This window comes from Varanus komodoensis, unplaced genomic scaffold, assembly GCF_004798865.1.
Source record: "Varanus komodoensis strain SLA01 unplaced genomic scaffold, ASM479886v1 scaffold16, whole genome shotgun sequence".
Taxonomy (NCBI): Eukaryota; Metazoa; Chordata; class Lepidosauria; order Squamata; family Varanidae; genus Varanus; species Varanus komodoensis.
Genome location: NW_025335468.1, coordinates 9,184,645 through 9,203,069, shown reverse-complemented (window position 1 = coordinate 9,203,069; position 18,425 = coordinate 9,184,645). Strand labels below are relative to the sequence as shown.

Here is an 18,425-nt window from a genome sequence, read left to right as displayed (position 1 = left end):
CCTTGGGAGTACAGTACGTGCTGAAGTTTGATCCCTGACATCTCCCATTAAAAGGATTATGTAACAAGGGATATGAAAGACTTGAGACATTGGAGAGCCACTACCAGTCAAAGCAGGCTGGACAAAATAGTCTGTCCGATTCCGTCTGATTCCTTTGAACACAGTATATGTGATGCAACCTATCATGGATATGGAAAACCAGTTATTACCTAACTTTTGCTGTCTCCATCTCCCACACATCCAGCTGCATTCAAATCTTCTGCATGTAAGAAGGATGCATGTGGACACTGTTTTGCATGATACTTCCAAATATATTTAGAACAAGGAGGATGTGTAACAAAAGGCTGCAGAGTATAGTGGTCTTGTTTAGGGTATCAGCCAACCATTCTTCCCTTGTTTCTGCCTCTCTCTTCCCCACCAATTCCTAGTCAGTCTTGCCTTGGCTTTCACTATTCTTCCTGCTACTTCAGCAAAATCTGCAGTTTCCCAAAGCCTGGTGATACTTCCCACTTGTGCATGGAAAGTAACTACATAAGGATGTGCACTTAGAGAACAAGTGCATAGTTAATATATAGGATTGATGCTGCAGGAGTGATTCCTTCAAAGTTTTTAAAAACTAGTAACTTCTGAATAAGGCTAATTACACAATATGGATACCACTTGTAAGCAACCATAAGTTGCTCCCCATGACTCAGGGAACTTTTTATTATGATACTACAAACCATTCTTTTTTCTAGTCAACAACCTGTGTCACAAGGTGAGTCACACCACATAGTGTGCCACATGGAACCTCTCAGTGATGGCCAGAATGTGAAAAAAGCCCTAATGTTAAAAATGCACTTTACTTTAAGATAAGTAGTCTATTCATCAAGACATTAACTCTGAAACTACTTTCTCAAAAATACACTTCTTGTATCATACCCAAAATTGCACCTTAAAAATGTAACAAACCTTCATTCTGAGGTCATTCACTTTATGTTACTAACTGGCATTGTCAGTAGCTTTTTGAAAACACTATGTTTCTGAAAACATTTGCTAGAGTTGAAACCAATATTCTTTAAACATACTAATATGAGGAAATAAATTATTTGTGCCAACTCCAAGAGGAAAGCCAAGAGCAGCTAATGCTATGCTGTGTTCCAGTATATACTTATGTCTTCATTTTCTTGGCATGTGTATAATCTCTGCATGTAGAATAAAACCCTTTCAATATGCCTAAGAGACTGCATGTGCTCGACACATTTAATCCTGGCAAATAAATCATAAGACAAGGGCCAGATAATAATTCATTAGCAGACCACACCAAGGTAGTACATAAGAGTACGAGCCAACTTGATTTTTTTGTTTAAATTGAACACATCAAGATCCATTTTAGCTATCAAAAACCAAAAACAAAAATTAACCAAAAATAGTGTCAGGAAAGAGGTCTTCTGCTTTCCTTTCTCTCATACATACCAGGCCAGATTTCACTAAGCTACATTTCAACCATTTAAAAAAAACACAACACATAGCATACCCACTTTAATGTATCATTATTCAGTGGAACTTGCTTCCAAGTAACTGTGCTTTTTGGATGACAATCTTATATCCCAATCCTAAATATACTGTACAGAAATGCATCTCATTAATTTCAGTGGAATCTAAGCCCACATAAACTTGTTTAGGACTATGGCTATATAAAGCCTAGAGACGAACAAATATTTGAAGACAGGTTGATTGAAAGGCAAAGTGTTGCTGTTATTCTTTTGAATGATAATTTAATTATGTCTGTCTACACTGTTTTCTATTTGAATTTTAGTTGAAAGATATTGTGTACTGGGTTATATATATGAAAATTCTTGTGTGATCAAGGGCAACATTCTGCACACATTTAGACAGAAAATGTCCTATAATTCCCAGCTTGTTCCAGACAGAATGCTATGAGTGGTAAGAATTCTTTATATCTAATGTTCTCCTAATTTTTGTTTAAACTGTATGTGGCTATCAGCTACCATATATATGCAATTTGTTCTAAAGTTGGTTGATTATCATATCTTCCTGTCTCTTCTTGGCTTGTCTCAGCTGAGTTGCTGTCAAAGGAGCAAGTTACTAGTCCATGTCATTAGGATAACTTCAGAGCCCAGGGCAGGACTTTGCTGAGAACTTAAGTGGGCTGCAGTGGCAAATCTCCTTGAATCAGCATTTTAACTTACTACCTGCTGATGTATTATGCAGAGGCAGAACATGCAAATACAAATTAATGAAAGTTCAGTAGTTCTTTCTGGCCACTGCTCTGCTTCAAATTGCCCCTCCATTATTTCCTTCTCCATGGCATTTGAAATGTGCATTTGGAGAGGAAAACACTGTTTTGAAATCTTTGGGAAGAGGATTAGAGCAGAAGGATAGGGTATGTGGAGCATCTTCTCTTCCACTCCAAGTCTCCCTCCCGCCTTACAGCTTTCCAGAAAGGTATCTGTCTCTCCAAATAAGCATTCTGAATCCCATAGGGAGCAGAATGGAGTCGATGAGAAAAGAAATAAGGGTCATTTCTCTCCTGCCACTTCTTTACTCTAAACTCCCTAGAAAAAATAGTAATCAAGCTTTTCTTACAGGTATTTGTGTGCAACATGTAGTTAGCTTCTAGCTCTGAATAATGAATCAACAGGTGCTGGCAGAAGGCTTGTCTAAAGCACTTTCTCATTAACAACAATTTATAGGCTCTGGTACTGTAGTCAGCATAAGACGTTCTCAGCACACAATGCCTCGCTTTGCAAATCCTATCATGAATGAATAGAACACACACAGAGAAGTTAGAGCACAGCTCACCAAACAGAGTCAGAGAGGATGTCACGGAGCTTTAGCACAGGGAAACCCACAGTGGTACTTTCACCATGCATCATGACTGGTGCACTATACATCTAAAGCAGGCATTTCTGGGAACTTGAAATAGCTGAAGCTGAGGGTCTTTTCCTCAAGACATATATTGACATTTAGTGGAAATGATCCCTCTTTTTACAAACCTGTATAAGAGGTGGGGACAACCTCACTACGATATAAAGTGTGGGGGGATCCTGTGTGACAAAATCATCTATTAATCTAGGTAAGTGAAGGTGAGGTAGCTGTGTTGGTCTGTTTCAATAAAAACAAAACAAAGAGCCTTGTGACACCTGAAAGACAAACAAATGTAAACGCGGAATGACTAACAAATGCTAAATGTCTGTGTCCATGGAAGCGTGTGTCACAGTAAGTACCTGCCATCTCTAAGGTGCCACAAGCCTTTTTGTAGATAATTCAAAGTTGTGTGCTCACAGCACTTGGATTCCAACTGCAATCCTATGAGCTGTTCCTTGGAAGTAAGTCTCCTTGAGCCGAGCGGGGATTACTCCCAAGTAAACACGCAAACGGTTGCGTTGTTAATGATCTTCTGCGCACGTTCTGCGACGTAGCGCGCGGGACATTTTAAAAGGCCCGGGGCGCTGGGGACCGGCCCCACGCGTTATGTGACCAAGTTAGTTAAGCGGGAGGAGGGTACCCCAGCAGCGGCTGCCTCTTTCCTGCGGGAGGATGCTACTCTAGTCAGGCTGCAATCCTACGCATCCTTCGTGCGCAAGGTCGGTCCCATTGAACTCCACGGGGCTCCCTGTTGCGGAACCGGGCACAGGATGGGGCTTACGGAAGGGTTTAGGCGGCACAAAGGGCGCCCAAGCCCTCCGGCGCCTCAAGCCTAAAGGTCCTCGCGAGCCAATTCTGTCCTCTCTCTCTCTCTCTCTCCCGCCTTTTTTGCGCGTCTCCCTGTCAGCAACGAGCTCTCACGGCCTTCCCCTCCTCTCTCCCGCTCGGCTCCCGGGACTGCCGGGCCGTCAGTGAAAGAGAAGGGGACGTTAGAGGTCAGCAGCAGGAAGGCGCGGGCGGCGGCGGACGAGAGCTGGAGAGAGCCGAAGGGTTTGGGTCCGGGGACTCACACAGTGAAGTGATAGACGAAGCACTTCCAGCCGGTGGGTCTCTCCAAGAAGTTGTAGACTCTGCCCTGGATGTTGCTGCGGCTCAGCAGGGGTCTGCGCACGCTATAGATGGAGACGCGCGGGTCCAAGTTGATGGAGGGGCGCGGGAAATCGCTGCTCATCACCACCGTTGCTTCAGCCGTCTCGCTGCGGAACGCCGGCGGCCGAGGAGCGCTGGCGGTGGTGGTGGGTCCCGTCGGCGAGGAGAGGGAGAAAGGCGCGTAGTGCGCGTTGGGGGCGTCCTCGGCCAGCTCCAGGGAGGAGGGCTTCATGCTTCCTTTCCTGGACACGACGGAGAGGCGCCCTAGGCTCCAGGTTTTCCTCTCCGTCTTGGGGGAGGAGGACGACATGGTGTCCCGCGAGGAGCGGCCGAGTGGGCTGGGGAGAGCCGAGGCAGGCCAAGCGGCGGAGCGGGGCCGGGTGGGGGGCACTGCTGCGCGCCCCCAGGAGGCGGGAGACGGAGGCGGACAGGCACGGCTGGAGAGGATCACACAACACGCTCCGCTCCCGGCTCGCTGCTCGCTCCGCTCCCTGAGAGGGCTCCTTGGCCCCGCCCACTCAAGGGGAGGGCTCCTCCTCGGGGAAGGAGGCTCCGCGCCGCGCGGGGAGCCGCCGCGGAATGGCACCCCTTTCCCCGCCCCTGGCTCCTCACAGCTATGTGAGCAGCAGAAATTCAACAGGTGCTCTTGGGCTTTTGATTATTGTTCTTCTGTCTCCTTTGCCTAAAATCTGGCAGCCGCTGTACCATGAACTAGAAGGGAAAAAATGCCAGCACGAGGAGCGCAGTCTAAATCAAAACTATGTTGTTATATGGTTGCATGTTAGTCTTTCGGCAACCTCTGAAATAGGTTGGTCGTGCTTTGCCAGGAGGATTTGAGTCCCTCACACGCCTTTAAACCTTACTTCAGTTATAATGTGGTGGGGGGGGGGGGGCGTGTGGGGAAGGGTGGTCCTTTTACTTGTTGTGTGGTTTTTTTTTTTTGGAAGAGCCCAGCAAGCTGTTCATTTGGCTAAAATTGGGGAGGGGGAGCCAGGATTATGGCCTGTGAATTTCATCAAGAATGCCCTATGTTCCTTCCATAGTACTAGTATGAGACACTGGCAGCCAATGGGAATGGAAAGCTTAGTCAAAGCTTCCCCATTTGATGCTTCCAGAATGTTTTGGCCTACAGCTCCAGTGGTGGGGATGGTGGTAGTTGTGGTGCAAACACATCTGAACAGTACCATCTTGGGGAAGTTGCCTTAATCTGATACTTTTTTTTCATGTTGATCAAATGCACACACGCAAATACCATGCAGCCATTCAAAATGCAGGAGTCCTAAAAGCAATACTGCCATCACATATGAAACTTGTGAGCATCACTGAGGAGGAATCTCAAGCATGAAAGGCAGTATATCCAGCTGGATAAAGGAAGTGAGGTGTGAAATGGGAAATGCCTAGTTTAGATCTTATATTTGCTACAATCCAGCACACACTCTCCTAAGTCCCATTGAACTGAGCAAACCTGCTTAGGTGTGCACTGCAGGATGCCTCAGACATGCTGCTGTCCTTCAGGGATGTGCACTTCCTCACCAATGTGACGATAATGACACTGATCATCACCACCATCCTTGCAGCAGCAGTCCCCACCCTGTTGGCCTTGCCGATAATTGAAGTTGCAGCCCAACAAATCTGGAATGCCCCAGGTTGAAGAAGGCCGCTTTACATGGTTCTGAGGATCACGGAGAATGTGGATGAAGCACTTTGATCATTGTGAAGCACAATAGAAGCAAATATCCTTGGCAGCAGCACCCTGTTTCCTCCTCAGACCACACTAAAGCTGAGGCAGCTATCCAGGCTTTTTCCTGTCTAGAAAAAGGTCACCAGACTTGTCCAATATGCACACGTTTTACAAAGCCACTGGTTGATGCACAATGAACGGGCACATTTTGATGGCATACAAAGAGCTACAAACTGAAGCAATCCATTCATCCTAAACATGAAACTGGATTGGGTTCCGGGGGATGGGGGCAGAGAGCAGCTGCCATGAATGATCCATCCGGAGCAAGTGAGGAATTGAGAAGCATTATTCAACTTGTTAGGGAACCTGGAATCTTATTAGTGAGATACCAAATTCCTCTTAATGTCTGGGCAGACAATCATGAGAAACACTGCTGTCTTGTGACTTTGTAAGTTGAAACTAGCATGCTTACTCATACTTGCTGCTTGCAAGTAAGCACCTACCCAAAGCAGAGCTACTTAGTCGCAAGTAAATGCCCAGTCCGCTGAGCTAAACAACAGAGTGGAACACTTGCACACCAGTGTATAATCTCACAAATGTCACATGATGTGAAAAGCTCCGGCACTTGAAAGTAAATCCTGGGCCACTGCTTGCAGTGTGCATGGAGTGCAAGGACACAGCAAGTAGCGCAAGAATGTACAGGGACACAGAGGGGCAAAATTACACAAGAAGCAATGCAATATGGAATACTGGTACAAAAACATCTGTGATCATTCAAGTGACTGCAGGAATTCCTCCACCACCACTGAAAACTATAAGATGGGAAATGGCCTGTGGAAATATCTTCAATAAAAGCACTGATCCTGGTATATCTTCATGCATTTTAAAAATGTGGCACAGAAAAAGCATGGTTTACATCCCTCCCCAGCCACAATGAGATCCATTTCCCTTTTGTAGGGGTGGAAGAGCTAAAGCTATTGTCATCAATATCTTAAAGCTAAATATGCTAATACTCTGTTTTATATATACAGCTATCCTATAGATTTCTAGTGTATACCACCCTTCCTCAAGCTGGTTCCATTCAAATGTTTGGTTGGGGCTGAAGAGAGCTGAGGTCCAAATAATCTGGGAAGCATCTCATTAGGGAGGCTAGTGTATATTGTAGTTGGGTGCTGAAATGTGGGCAGCATAGCCATTGCTTTTCTTTCCATCATGTTCGATTTGATCATGATGTATCCTTATGAAGGTATATGCAAACATCCCCTTTAACTTCTCCAAACTACCTTCTGCAGTCACAAGTATAACTTTCCCAGCTTTGTTTGGTTTATTTTCAATGTGATTCCTTCACACTATAAGTAGGAAGAATGTGCAGCTCATCTTTATAAGGTGGTGGTTAAATCAAGAACCCTTTGGCATTCAGACATTCACAATAATCTAGTCTGATTCTGCTTAGAATGCAACTTGATAATTAACTCCCAAAATTAGGTAGCTTGGCATCTCTATGAGCAAAAGTTGATACAAGTGCTGCCAACAGAAATTTCCACTTGCACAATACTGCTTATTTCCTAGTGAGGGGTTTTTGGATTTTGGTTTTTTTTGTTTGTTTTTGTTGTGTGTGTGTTGTTCTTATTTTAGTAAACATGTAGATTCTTAAAGCTTGTTATGCTCATAAAAAGACGACAGGTGCCAAACAGTGCAAATCCAAGATAGGCTTGCTTAAATAAATAGATGAAGTACTGACTGTTTTGTCGGCTCACCTGGGATAAGATTTTGTTTTTAATGTTGAATCATTTATGTTGCCTCAGTTTTTAAAGCATTGGTGTCCCAAATTTGGCTGTTGCTCATCATGTACTTTCAAAAATGGTTGGTTTTTGGGAAACCCCTGCTTAATTAGTTAAGTTGTCATGCCAGGTGAAGCTGGGGTGACTTGGCACAGGTTTTATGTGTTTTAACTTCAAGCCACTTCAAGCAGTGGCTGCTGCTAATAAGACAAAATATTCCACTTCAGATACAAGAGCCCATGTACTCCAGTGCAGCAGCGTTAGCTAACAAGTTCTAACCCCAGCATTGAAGCAGCACATGTCCTTTGATCAGAAATTCTTCTTTCTTTCTCTTTGAGCTCACTATAGAAAAGAACTGGTTAACAAGCTTCTATCCCAGAGCTGTGCTGAGTTCAAGGGTTATACTGGTGCTTAGACAAAAACGTTGTGGCAAGATAAGGTGCTATATAAAGTTAAAAAACCATCTTGTTATTTGCAGCTCTATTCAAAGCTGTCTAGGAAGTTCTTCAGATGCTTTGTGTAAATGAGTAAGGCTGCTTTCTGCACAGAAGCATACTTGTATGTTTGCAACATGTACCAAAGACGACATCCTATGTACAGCCATATAGCCAGATCCTAGCACTACTGATCAAAAAGCATTATCCGCTCTCCTTCGTGGATTTTTTTTGTTGTTTGCTTGTTTGTTTTGATGCTAGGTAAAAAGACAGAAGAAGTGATGAAAAAACATAAGAGGAATACAGATGCAAGGCAATGATATTTGGGCTGGAACCCTCCTAAAATTCTGTGAATGAATGAGGGCAATTGCACAATAAAAGAACTTATCTGGAAAAATTCTAAAAACAACACTTAAGGTCTTTCAATTATGCTGAACAACTACTGCCAACAAATAACAGAAAACTTGGTGTTACATCACAATCACAGTAGTGCCTGACATCACAGGCCCACATACTAGGATAATTATTCAGGAGTGCCATGCCAAACTGTGTAATCCTAATCTCATTTATCCTCATAATAGCACCGTGTGGAAGAAGGGCAAGCAGGCTGCAATAATGTGTACTATGAAATGACATCAGTTAAAAACAGTTTCAGCATTCATGGATTTCATCCAAAGAATCCTGGAAAGTGTGGTTTGATGAGATTGCTGAGAATTCTGTAGAGGAAAGACATATTAAACCACTTAATGTGTGTAGTGTGGATATGCTGAGATTATTATGCCCTGCAATTACAACATCTATGTGTTACAATTTCTTATAGACCTCTGTTAATTCTATATAAGAAAAGCACATGTAGATATAGAGAGCATATACAGCAGCGCATGCGTGTCTCTTTTACTATATGTGCCACATGCCCATGGAACATGGGAACTGCATTAGATTGTGTCAGGCTACTGACCCTTCTAGCTCGGTGCAGAGTTTGAACTCGGGACCTTTTGCATCTAGAGGGTATGCTCCACCACTGAGTTACAGCTCTGCCTCAGGTGTACATGCACTGGGAAGCCACTACAAACTGCTGTTTTCTGTTGTGAACACAGGGGTGTGTGCACTTCACCATATGATGCCACACACGTTGACTCAACAACATTTCTTGAAATGGAATGGATATCTGTGTAAGAAACCATAAAATGTAAAGCTCCTCTCAGAATAGAGATTATCAGAGATATTTGAGTGACTTGGGCAGAAAATTAATATGGTGTCCTCTCCACATACATCGTAATATAGGTCCTCCATGGTATTAAACATATAATATGGAGAGGTCTTGTGAAATGTTGCATTAGAAAACTGGCAAAGGTAGTTAAGAAAGTGACCTATATGAGCTCAGCAGGAAAGCTCTTATTTAAATTCCAACCAAGTCCTTAACTCACTATGAAGTCTTAGGGAGGCTACTTTTTCAGGCCCAGCATCCATTCCATCTGCCATGTGGGGGCTGCCTACATTACAGGGAGGTTGCACACATTACAGAGAGAAAATGCATGTGAAGTTCTTTGACCCCATAACACTGGAGTCCAAGATATCGAAATCTGAGAGCTTACTTAAAGTACAAATTCCCCAATAGCATTATAACATTCACCCAAAAACGGAGGAACATATGTCACAGATAGCAACATTCAGCTTTGGTTTTTGGTGCCACAGTTTTGTTTCATGTCAAAGGAACACATTGATCTGAGTACCTAGCCAAGGACCAGTGTGGTATAGTGGTTAGAGTGCTGGACTGGGGGGTCAGGAGATTGGGGTTATAGTCTCAACTCATGCATGAGGTTCTCTGGGTGACTTTGGGCTACTCACTGACTCTCAGCCCAATCTTCCTCATAGCGCTGTTGTGAGGATCCAGTGGAGAGGATCGTGTATGCCCCCTTGAGCTGCTCAGAAGAAACAGCGAGATGTAAATAAATAACCACGGGGCTGTCAGAACCAGCAGGAATCTGATGGACGGTCACCACACTACCCATGTGACTTGTGAGCGCCTGGCATGCTGAATTAGCACAAGCGATCCCCTGAAAGCCCGTGTCCAAAACAGCCTTATCAAAATTGTGTCATTGTATTGCTTTTTAGGAGTCTGATATGCTAATCAGTTTCTGATTAGGCTATCCTATTTGACATGATATTAATGATTACCCTGCTTTCTACATAGCTGAGAATCAACTTACTTTCTGTCCTGCCTGGTAAAAAGTTAATGTTATCTCTAAAGCTTGCATATTGCACTAAGAGATATTGGCCGAGCATAAGCTACCGCCTTGCGTACTGTGCATCACTTCAATCCATGCCGTTAGGCATAAGCAAAAATGTTTGCTGGATTTGGATCAAAGGTACAGACAAAGGGTGCTTTACCCTTGAATCATGTTAGGGGTTATAGTGACCAGCAATGGAACATGTCACTTGCCTCTCCCACAACATGTTATTGCTGCTACTGTTTCATATTTATTATACGCAAGAAATGTGCTACGTTGAGGAGGAGTGACCCATATGTGATGGATTTCTGTGAACTGTTGTAGGCCCCATCTGGAGAAAACTATTGACCACCCTTCTCCCTGCAATTCACCCAGGTTTTGATGCAAAACTCGATCCACCTAGCACTATAGATGCTCGCAGAATATTTGCTTTAAAAGCTTGTATCAGGCTAAGAATGTATTGTATCACTAAATGATATGCTGTTACAAACTAGTACAGGAAGTACTACAAAGAATCAAGGAAGTATTGAAAGTAATATCAAGGGTCAAATCTCCAAGCCATAATTCTGGAATATTGTCATTGAGGTCAATGGGATGCTAATGGGATTACACCATTACATCCTAGAGTGGTGATAATGAGTCATGACTATGTAATAAGCATTCTGAATCCCAGGGAATAATTGCTTTAATTATAATGAGGAAAGGCTATTAACTACATGGAATGTTACATACAGTACTATGCAGTATCTTAAAATGCAAACATATCTTATGTTCTGCTTTCTTTTAGCATCCTGACAGGATCCTCATCCATATATATATCATAAGAACCTTGTGGATATTCTAATACATATCAGCAATGCCCCAATCCTTTACTTGTTGCTTATTGTCATTTGTACACATTATAAGGTGCTGGATCTTCCTGATGAGTCCAGAGTGAATTCTGGCAGCCAGATTTTATTCCACAATCTTCTCTGAACACGTGCAGAAGGTCTCTGTATGCCTTTGCCCAGGCCTCCAGCATGACAAGAGGTTGACGCTGACAAATGGGGCAGGGGGTTGTCAGCCCCTCAGTGCCATGCTAGAGATCTCACTGCCTAGGCTTCCAAGTCTCCAGCGCAATTGTGGAATGCTGATGTCACTGCCCTTTTGTCATCACCTCTCCCTTGTCAAATTAGAGGCCAAGGAGCATAGTTAAATATGAAATTCTCCGCCACAAGCTGCAGTGAGGGTCACCACTTTGGATGGTGGATGGCTACAGGCCACCTCCAGTATTTGAGGCACATTCCTAAGTATACTAGTCGCTGGGAAACCGGGCCAGGAGGGTGCTGTGACACTTATGTCCTCCTTGTCGGTTTCCTGCAGACAGCTGGTTGGCCACTGGGTGAGAAGAATGTTGGACTAGATGGAACCATGATCTGACTGAGCATGGCTCTTCTTCTGTTCAGTTTCTCTCTGTGTGTGCCCAGACTGGAGCATGGTGTCCATCTGAGATGTTGTGATCCTGTTTGGGAGAAATGGAATGCTATCATTTTGCTCACTACCAAAACTTTTCAGAATACAACCCAACTGCTGCTGATCTTTATATACTTTCAAGGAAATCTCCACATAATAATGAGAAACATGACCAACCATACACACTCATTGAGATTCTTCATACTCTAAATTCTTTATACAGTATTACATTCTTTCTCCATTTAATATATCCTTTCCATCTTCTTCTGATCCAGGGAAATTGCAATGAGTTCAAGAAGAACTTCAATCCAGCAGAGGCTCCTACTCAAGGACGCTGGAGGAGGGAAACTATTTTCTCTGTTCCCAATTCCCTCTGCCACCCCTTCCTTCCACTCTGTCCCAGAAATTCCTCCAGACTTTCATCTTCCAGCATGTTTGATGGGAAGGAGAGGAATCAGCAAACTTCACCTCTCTCCCACTTCCATTCACAGTAGCATCACTTTAGCAGAACTCCAGTTGTAAACTGCTCCAGTTTAGCAGAACTCCAGCCTGGCTCCATCCCATCATTTCATGAACTGCTCTCACAGCACTGTATTTTATTCCTGAAAGAGCAACTCAAGATGTTCTTCAGTAAATACAGAAAATTAGTTATAAAAGGGCTACAGACCCATGATTCGGCATAATAGCATCACAGGACAGTCATGTCTTTCACCATTGCCAAGCAAGATAATTTACCATGTACGTCTGCAAGAAATATCAATGTACTTTATTCTGATTTTATTGTATTCATACTGGATACCCCACTATCTTTTATATGATCAGGGCAGCCTTTAGTTTTTGGCACATGTTAGCAAAATATCAAAATATCCTCCAAGAGACCTTGAAACACCTGGCTCCCTCCCTTAATTTTTCCAAGCCTTGAAAGGACTTGACCTTCATATACTCAGTATGCCAATCAGTAGTGCACACTGCCCACCAGTTCTCTCAAAGTCATCTGTTCAAGAGCCACTCAGCAAGCATCTTCCTAGTTCCCACTGAAGACATATTTCACTGTTATCCAGGTGAGAGGTGGCTGTCTCTTCACTTGAAGTAACACAGTGGTATTCCCATCACATCCTCCCTCCCACCCCACACCACCATATCAGCCATTGCCTACAAGCATCCTGATTTCTTGCCCCTTGGGGTCTCTCTGTGTGTTCTGGCTGCATGATGCCAATGAAATGTTGCTTAGACTGAATAGCTTCTTTCCTCAAGCTCCAGGCAATGGAGGAAACCTATGGTCATATAAAGCATCAGCCCAATTGTATTGCTTATTATTATTTATATTCAGTTTTTTTCCCTCCTTCAAGGAAAATTTAAATAGTGCTCCTCCTCTCTATTTTTTTCCTCACAGCAATCCTATGAGGTCGCTTAGACTGAGAGTCAGTGAGTGGCTCAAAGTCATCCAAAGAGCTTCCAGGCTGAGCAGGGAATAGAAGCTGAAAACCCTTAAGTTTCAGAACCACCCTCTAACCACTGTACCACATGGCTCTTGGTTGCAAAGGCTTCTGCATACAGTCAGCCTGGACTTCTGCTAAGAGCGATGTGTATCTTCCCTGGAAAGCTGCTGTATGGGAAGGAAGAAGGAAAAAGAGAAAATGAGGTAATAGAAAGGAGGTGGAAAAAAGAGGAAAGGAGTGGGTTACCCACTGCTGGCTTTGGGCTGCCTACTACTAATGTACGGAGCCCTCCCAAAGTCTGTCTATCCCTGTTCTGGGATCACTGGACCTTTTTGCCTTCCTCTTTATACTGCTGGAATCCCTTGCAGGAGAAATGGATTTTGGCATTGGATAGTTTCTCTTTGGGAGGGCTGAATGAGGAATTAAAACTCTTTTCTTTGCTATGAGTTGTCTGTGCAGTTTGTTTGTTTGCTTCTTTAAGTGGCCTTTAGAGAAAGTCCCTGCAGAAACAGGGCATGGAAAAATGGCAGTCTGACTTTGCCAAAGAGCTCTGAACAGAGATTGCATTCACCCATGGAAATGAGATATAAAGTGAGGGTTTAATGGTCAGTTGTTGAAGCCTAGATGGATAGTGTGGGTGGTTTGACATTTCTAACACTGGAGGGCAGCTTTGTGTTTTCGATAACAGAATGCTATTCTCATTTGAATTTGTGGATCGATGTATCTACTTGTAGTTTGTTCATGGTGTTGAGCTGTCTGCCATTTGGCTTTTATGTAAGAGCGTTTTTAAGTGTTCTATATTTTGTTATGTTGCAGGCAACCCCTGAAGAAGGAGGCTGTTTCTCTGAAATGCTGGATGAGCATAACCTGGGATGCTTGTAACTCAGTTACTTGTTTTTATTTTCAAACTGGTGTGCTGTAAATCTACTTTATCTGTTTTCAGTTTTGTTGCAGGATTTAAACCTGAGCACTACATAAGGAGCATGTTCTTTCCACTCTTCTTTTACATAACCTCTAGGTGGAACTATGATATAATATAATAAACCAATTGTACATCAAGAAAAAGTGCATTATTTCACCATTACAGTTAAATGCTACATTTTCCTGGTGCTTAACATAAAAAGTTGCTGTAAGTGCTGGTTTGATGCACAAGCAAACCTGAGGGGTCACAACATTGTCTACAGAACTCATAAACAAATGTGAGTAGGGAAAGATGGGTGCACAGTAAATACCTTGTGTAGCAAGGTTCTGTGTCTCTGCCATCTACATGCAAACAATTGAACTGAATGGGCCCTATGTGTCTAAAACACTACATTTTAAGTTGGTGCATGAATTTCATCTGGGGAGTCAACCACACAGTTTGACCTAAGTATGGCCCCTCTTGGATGAATCATCTGTATATGGATGGCAGAGGTAGGGCCAATGTACCAGCTCCGTGCATAGGGCAGGATCAGCACTCTGTTATTCAAATCAGCCTTCAATTGCATTAATTCCATCAATTGCATTAATTCCACATAAGCTTGCATGGACTTGACTCCACTTAATCAGCTGTCTGAAATGGTAGACTGAGTTGGCACATAACTTATTCTACCTCCAGAATATAATGTAGAAAACTTTTTTTTTCCTTTTTGTAAAGAGCAGAAGATTTTTAAACTGTAAAAAGTGGAATTAAAATATCAGGAGATGCATGCAACTATATCCTAGCAAAGAAAATAAAAAAAATGAAAACTAAACATTCATAAAAATAAACACTTTCTTGCTATGCTAAGTTAACATCTAAACCTAACATTTCCGTAATAGAATGCATTCCATGATGCGGAGGTATACAACTGGCAGTCCAGCGGTGCAGGCAGCCCTTGAGACACTTCCCCATAAGTAACCTGACCCCTTGCTTTGATACATTCCTCCTGAAGATTGATTCACTGAGAAAGTCATACAGGTCGCTCTGTGCTTCCTCCTCCTCCTGCTAGCAACAAGAAAAGGCCGATCTTTTTCAGGATTGTGAAATATATGCATGCATGTATGAGCATGCACATGTGTGAACCCTACATTGAGCCAGGGTCACATATGATCCTCAGGACTGGAAAGGTTCTGCACCCCTGCCATATGAGGTGTTAAAAAAGAATCTAAACTGCCATAGGATTCTGCTTTATGCAAATATGTCTGACATTTGCATTCAGTAGCAGGTGCTGCTTCCTCTTGAGAAACCTGAATTGTAGACAGGAAACATTTATGGTTGTGAGCCGCCCCGAGGCTTCGGCGAATGGGGCGGCATAGAAGTCTCCTAAATAAATAAATAAACATTCCATATAAAAGTGGCAACAAATGTAGAATTCAAAGCATCCATAGAGGCTACACAGCCATTTCTTTTAACAACTCCTTACAGCTGAAGAAGATAATCCAGTGAATTGTGGCCACCCAAGTTTTCCAAAGTTAGGGCACAATCCTCTGCATGTTTCGTCAGAAAAAGCTCTGCAAGCCAACATGCACAGAAATATGCTTAGAATGATACCCTCAATTTAGTATTTCAAATATTAAGTATTTCAATATGTAAAAGTGATTTAGTGACAAAAAGTGTGATATAGGAAGAAATATTTCTAAATTTTTCCATGCAACTGAGCATATTGTCCCCCCATACCTCCCCACAGTAACGATGGGTACATTCACACACCACACTAACCCACCATGGCAATAATTTGTGAGAACAACCCATGGTGAGCCTGACAGACAATGTTAGTTCCAAATCTCCCTCTCCTCCCTGCTTGGTATTCCTCTAGGTATCCCAGGGTCCATGGCAGGAAAAAAGTTGCCTCCTCCCACCCTGCTCATAAACCTCTTTTGGCGAGTGATGTCTTTTTTCTCTTTGAACTTTTAAAGCTTTCTTCATTTTGACTAGTACAGATAGTCCCTTCAAAGTGCCCCACTGGCACCTTGGAGAGGATGGTCTTATTTTTAAACACTCCATGCAATTTGCACAAAAATCTACCTTTTAATTAATTTCTTACATTACCGACACATGCAACTGTGAATGTTTGCAGTTGCAGGGTTGTTGGGAGCGGGGAATCTCAGGTGGACAAACTCTGTGTGGGGGGGTGCTGATTCCAGAAGGCACCCATACTGGACATTCCTCCACAGAGGCTGCAGCTAAGTTTATTTTTCCCTTAAGTGACCCATCAAATGTAAGCAAAGGTGCCAGAGATCTCAGCTAGTGGGAAAAGAGATAATGGCTTATTTACCTCTTTTGTGACAAGAACCTCAAAAGGTTATTTTAGGGGTGGACCCTGAGGATAGCCTCAGTCTTACACAGCATTGCCTTCAGCAGCTTTAATACAAAGCTGGTTCTTTCCTCTGAAATCTGTAGACTTGCAGGTATAGGACACCTGAGCACTCACTCCCTTAGCAAGCTAAGAGGTGTGTAGTAAGAAGAGCATTAGCTTTTCCATGCTAGAGCAAGGACTGCCACCTTCCTCCCCGTCTGCTCATTATCGCCATTAAGCCCAGAGCCTGAAACTGCCTGACAGCACCATGTCACTTGGCTTTCTCAGAGTGGGCTTGACTCTGCAGAAACCTGCCCAGTTGAGACTGGGCAACTGCAGTTGTGCCCTAGGCACTAAGGCCTCAGCAAGAGGAAGCGCGAGTGCATTGGCTGCTCACATATCCAAAGGGCCTTCCTCATCTGTTGCCTCCTCCAAGCCCAGGGCCCCTAACTTGGGAGAAAACAGAAGCAGGTTTACTTACAGGAAGGGTTTGAATGAGCAGCAATGTCTGAACTTGGATCAAGATAGTATATGAATAAAGGTCTTGCCCTGACTTTCTGGAGTGCATCTGAAGCTTGTTGGATCTGTGGTTAACTTCCTGGTGCTTTTTGCTTGGTCCACGTGGCCAGATTTGAATGGGTATATGGTCCTCTGGGCATCAGGAGTTTGCACTAAGAAGGAGGAAGGTGAACAGATGTGGGAAGAGGGTATCTTGCTCCTTTGTGTGCATAAGGCACAATGCCACAGGGAGGAGGATACACAGGCTGGCCCACAGAGAACGAACTGAATGGAAACAGGATTGATTCCATGTCAAATGTGCAGAACGACCCGTCATCCTTGCAGGAGTCCATGAGGAACATTCCTATCATTCCATGTTGTTGCTGCCATCCTGTTCTCCTCTGCGTTGCCTCCCTGCCTGGTGCTCTGCCTCCTCCCTGTCTGTATTCTCTCATTGCAGCTCTGAAGCTGGGGACAGCAATCTCTTTCCTAGCCAAATCTTACAAACTTCATCCCTATCTCCAGTATGGGCAGAATTTCTGTAGGTCATATCACTCAGCGGATATCTTTGAAGCCACCTCCTAAAATACACACTGCTCATCTCTCACACGTCTTCCTTCATATATCACCCATGATCAGATTGGTGTTCCCCTCCCCTAAGCACAAGACTCCTCTCCTCTGACTGACTCTGAGCTTTGTCCCTTGAAAATATCTCTCTCCTGCCTGGCTGCCCACCCGCTTCTTCCCACCCTGTGATCTCCCATGTTTTGTCTATCGATACTCATACCCATTAACCTGTTTCCTCTAGACACCCACCCCATTGCTCATGATCACTGCACCATTCAAACCCATCAGAAAACCTCTGTTCAGGATTCAGCTTATGTATCGAGTCACACTTTTGAATCAACATGTGAAACAAAACTCAGTTATTCTTTGAAATGTACTCTTCTCTGAATCTTGCACAGGGTTCCAAATTTTTAATGCACACAAAATGCATGTACAAGGGATATATGCAAACAAAACTATGCATTTTCATGAAAATAACATTAAGAAATGCATTGCTATAGGTAAGCAGCTTCCCAAAAATGTGCATATTCTGCAGATTTGTATACAGAAATCCATTTAATAGGAGAAATGTATACAAAAATGCACAGGAATGTTCATGAAACTTTTTTTTTTAATTCCATGTTTGGGAAATTTTAACATGAGGAATTCATCCATCCCTAGCATATGCAAACAGCTGGCAAAAATGCTGTGGCAACCCCACCTCTCCTGAAAACCATATCCAAAAGTATACATTATCTTCTCTTTTTCCTGATATTGTAATTGAATACCCATTTCACATGTCAAGGTGCCTTGCAACCTTTATAGCGGAATTTGTTTGTTTGTTTGTTTTCACCCATTATAGTTGGCCTGGAGCAGCCCACTCATCCAAAACACACTGACTCCATCTTATCCATATCAAAGAAGCCTCCCTTTTGCCATCAGCTGCAGGTCTCTGCTTAAGCAAAAGGCCAGATCATCTGATGCTGTCATTGCAGTGCAGGTAACCTGGCTGGAGTCATGTGTAGGCCAAGCACTACCACTTAACCAATCTTTTAAATAGTACCCTGTCCCAAATTCCTTAGAATC

The 18,425-nt window shown here is 43.3% G+C and overlaps 1 protein-coding gene and 1 long non-coding RNA gene across 4 annotated transcripts in view; one reads left to right on the top strand and one right to left on the bottom strand.

The window, feature by feature from the left end:
- Window positions 1–4,387, bottom strand: part of KCNQ1 (potassium voltage-gated channel subfamily Q member 1) — a 386,754-nt gene extending 382,367 nt beyond the window's left edge. For all 3 annotated transcript variants that reach the window (XM_044425571.1, XM_044425572.1, XM_044425573.1), the window contains exon 1: window positions 3,942–4,387. In XM_044425571.1, the coding sequence (XP_044281506.1) occupies window positions 3,942–4,330 (389 nt within the window). In that variant the 5' untranslated portion in view covers window positions 4,331–4,387. The remainder of the gene's footprint in view (window positions 1–3,941) is intronic.
- On the top strand, window positions 1,833–15,331 carry LOC123021132. The gene is made up of 3 exons (XR_006414258.1): window positions 1,833–3,974; window positions 12,993–13,241; window positions 13,855–15,331. It is a non-coding gene; the product is annotated as an uncharacterized LOC123021132 (long non-coding RNA).
- Window positions 15,332–18,425: the final 3,094 nt, after the last annotated feature.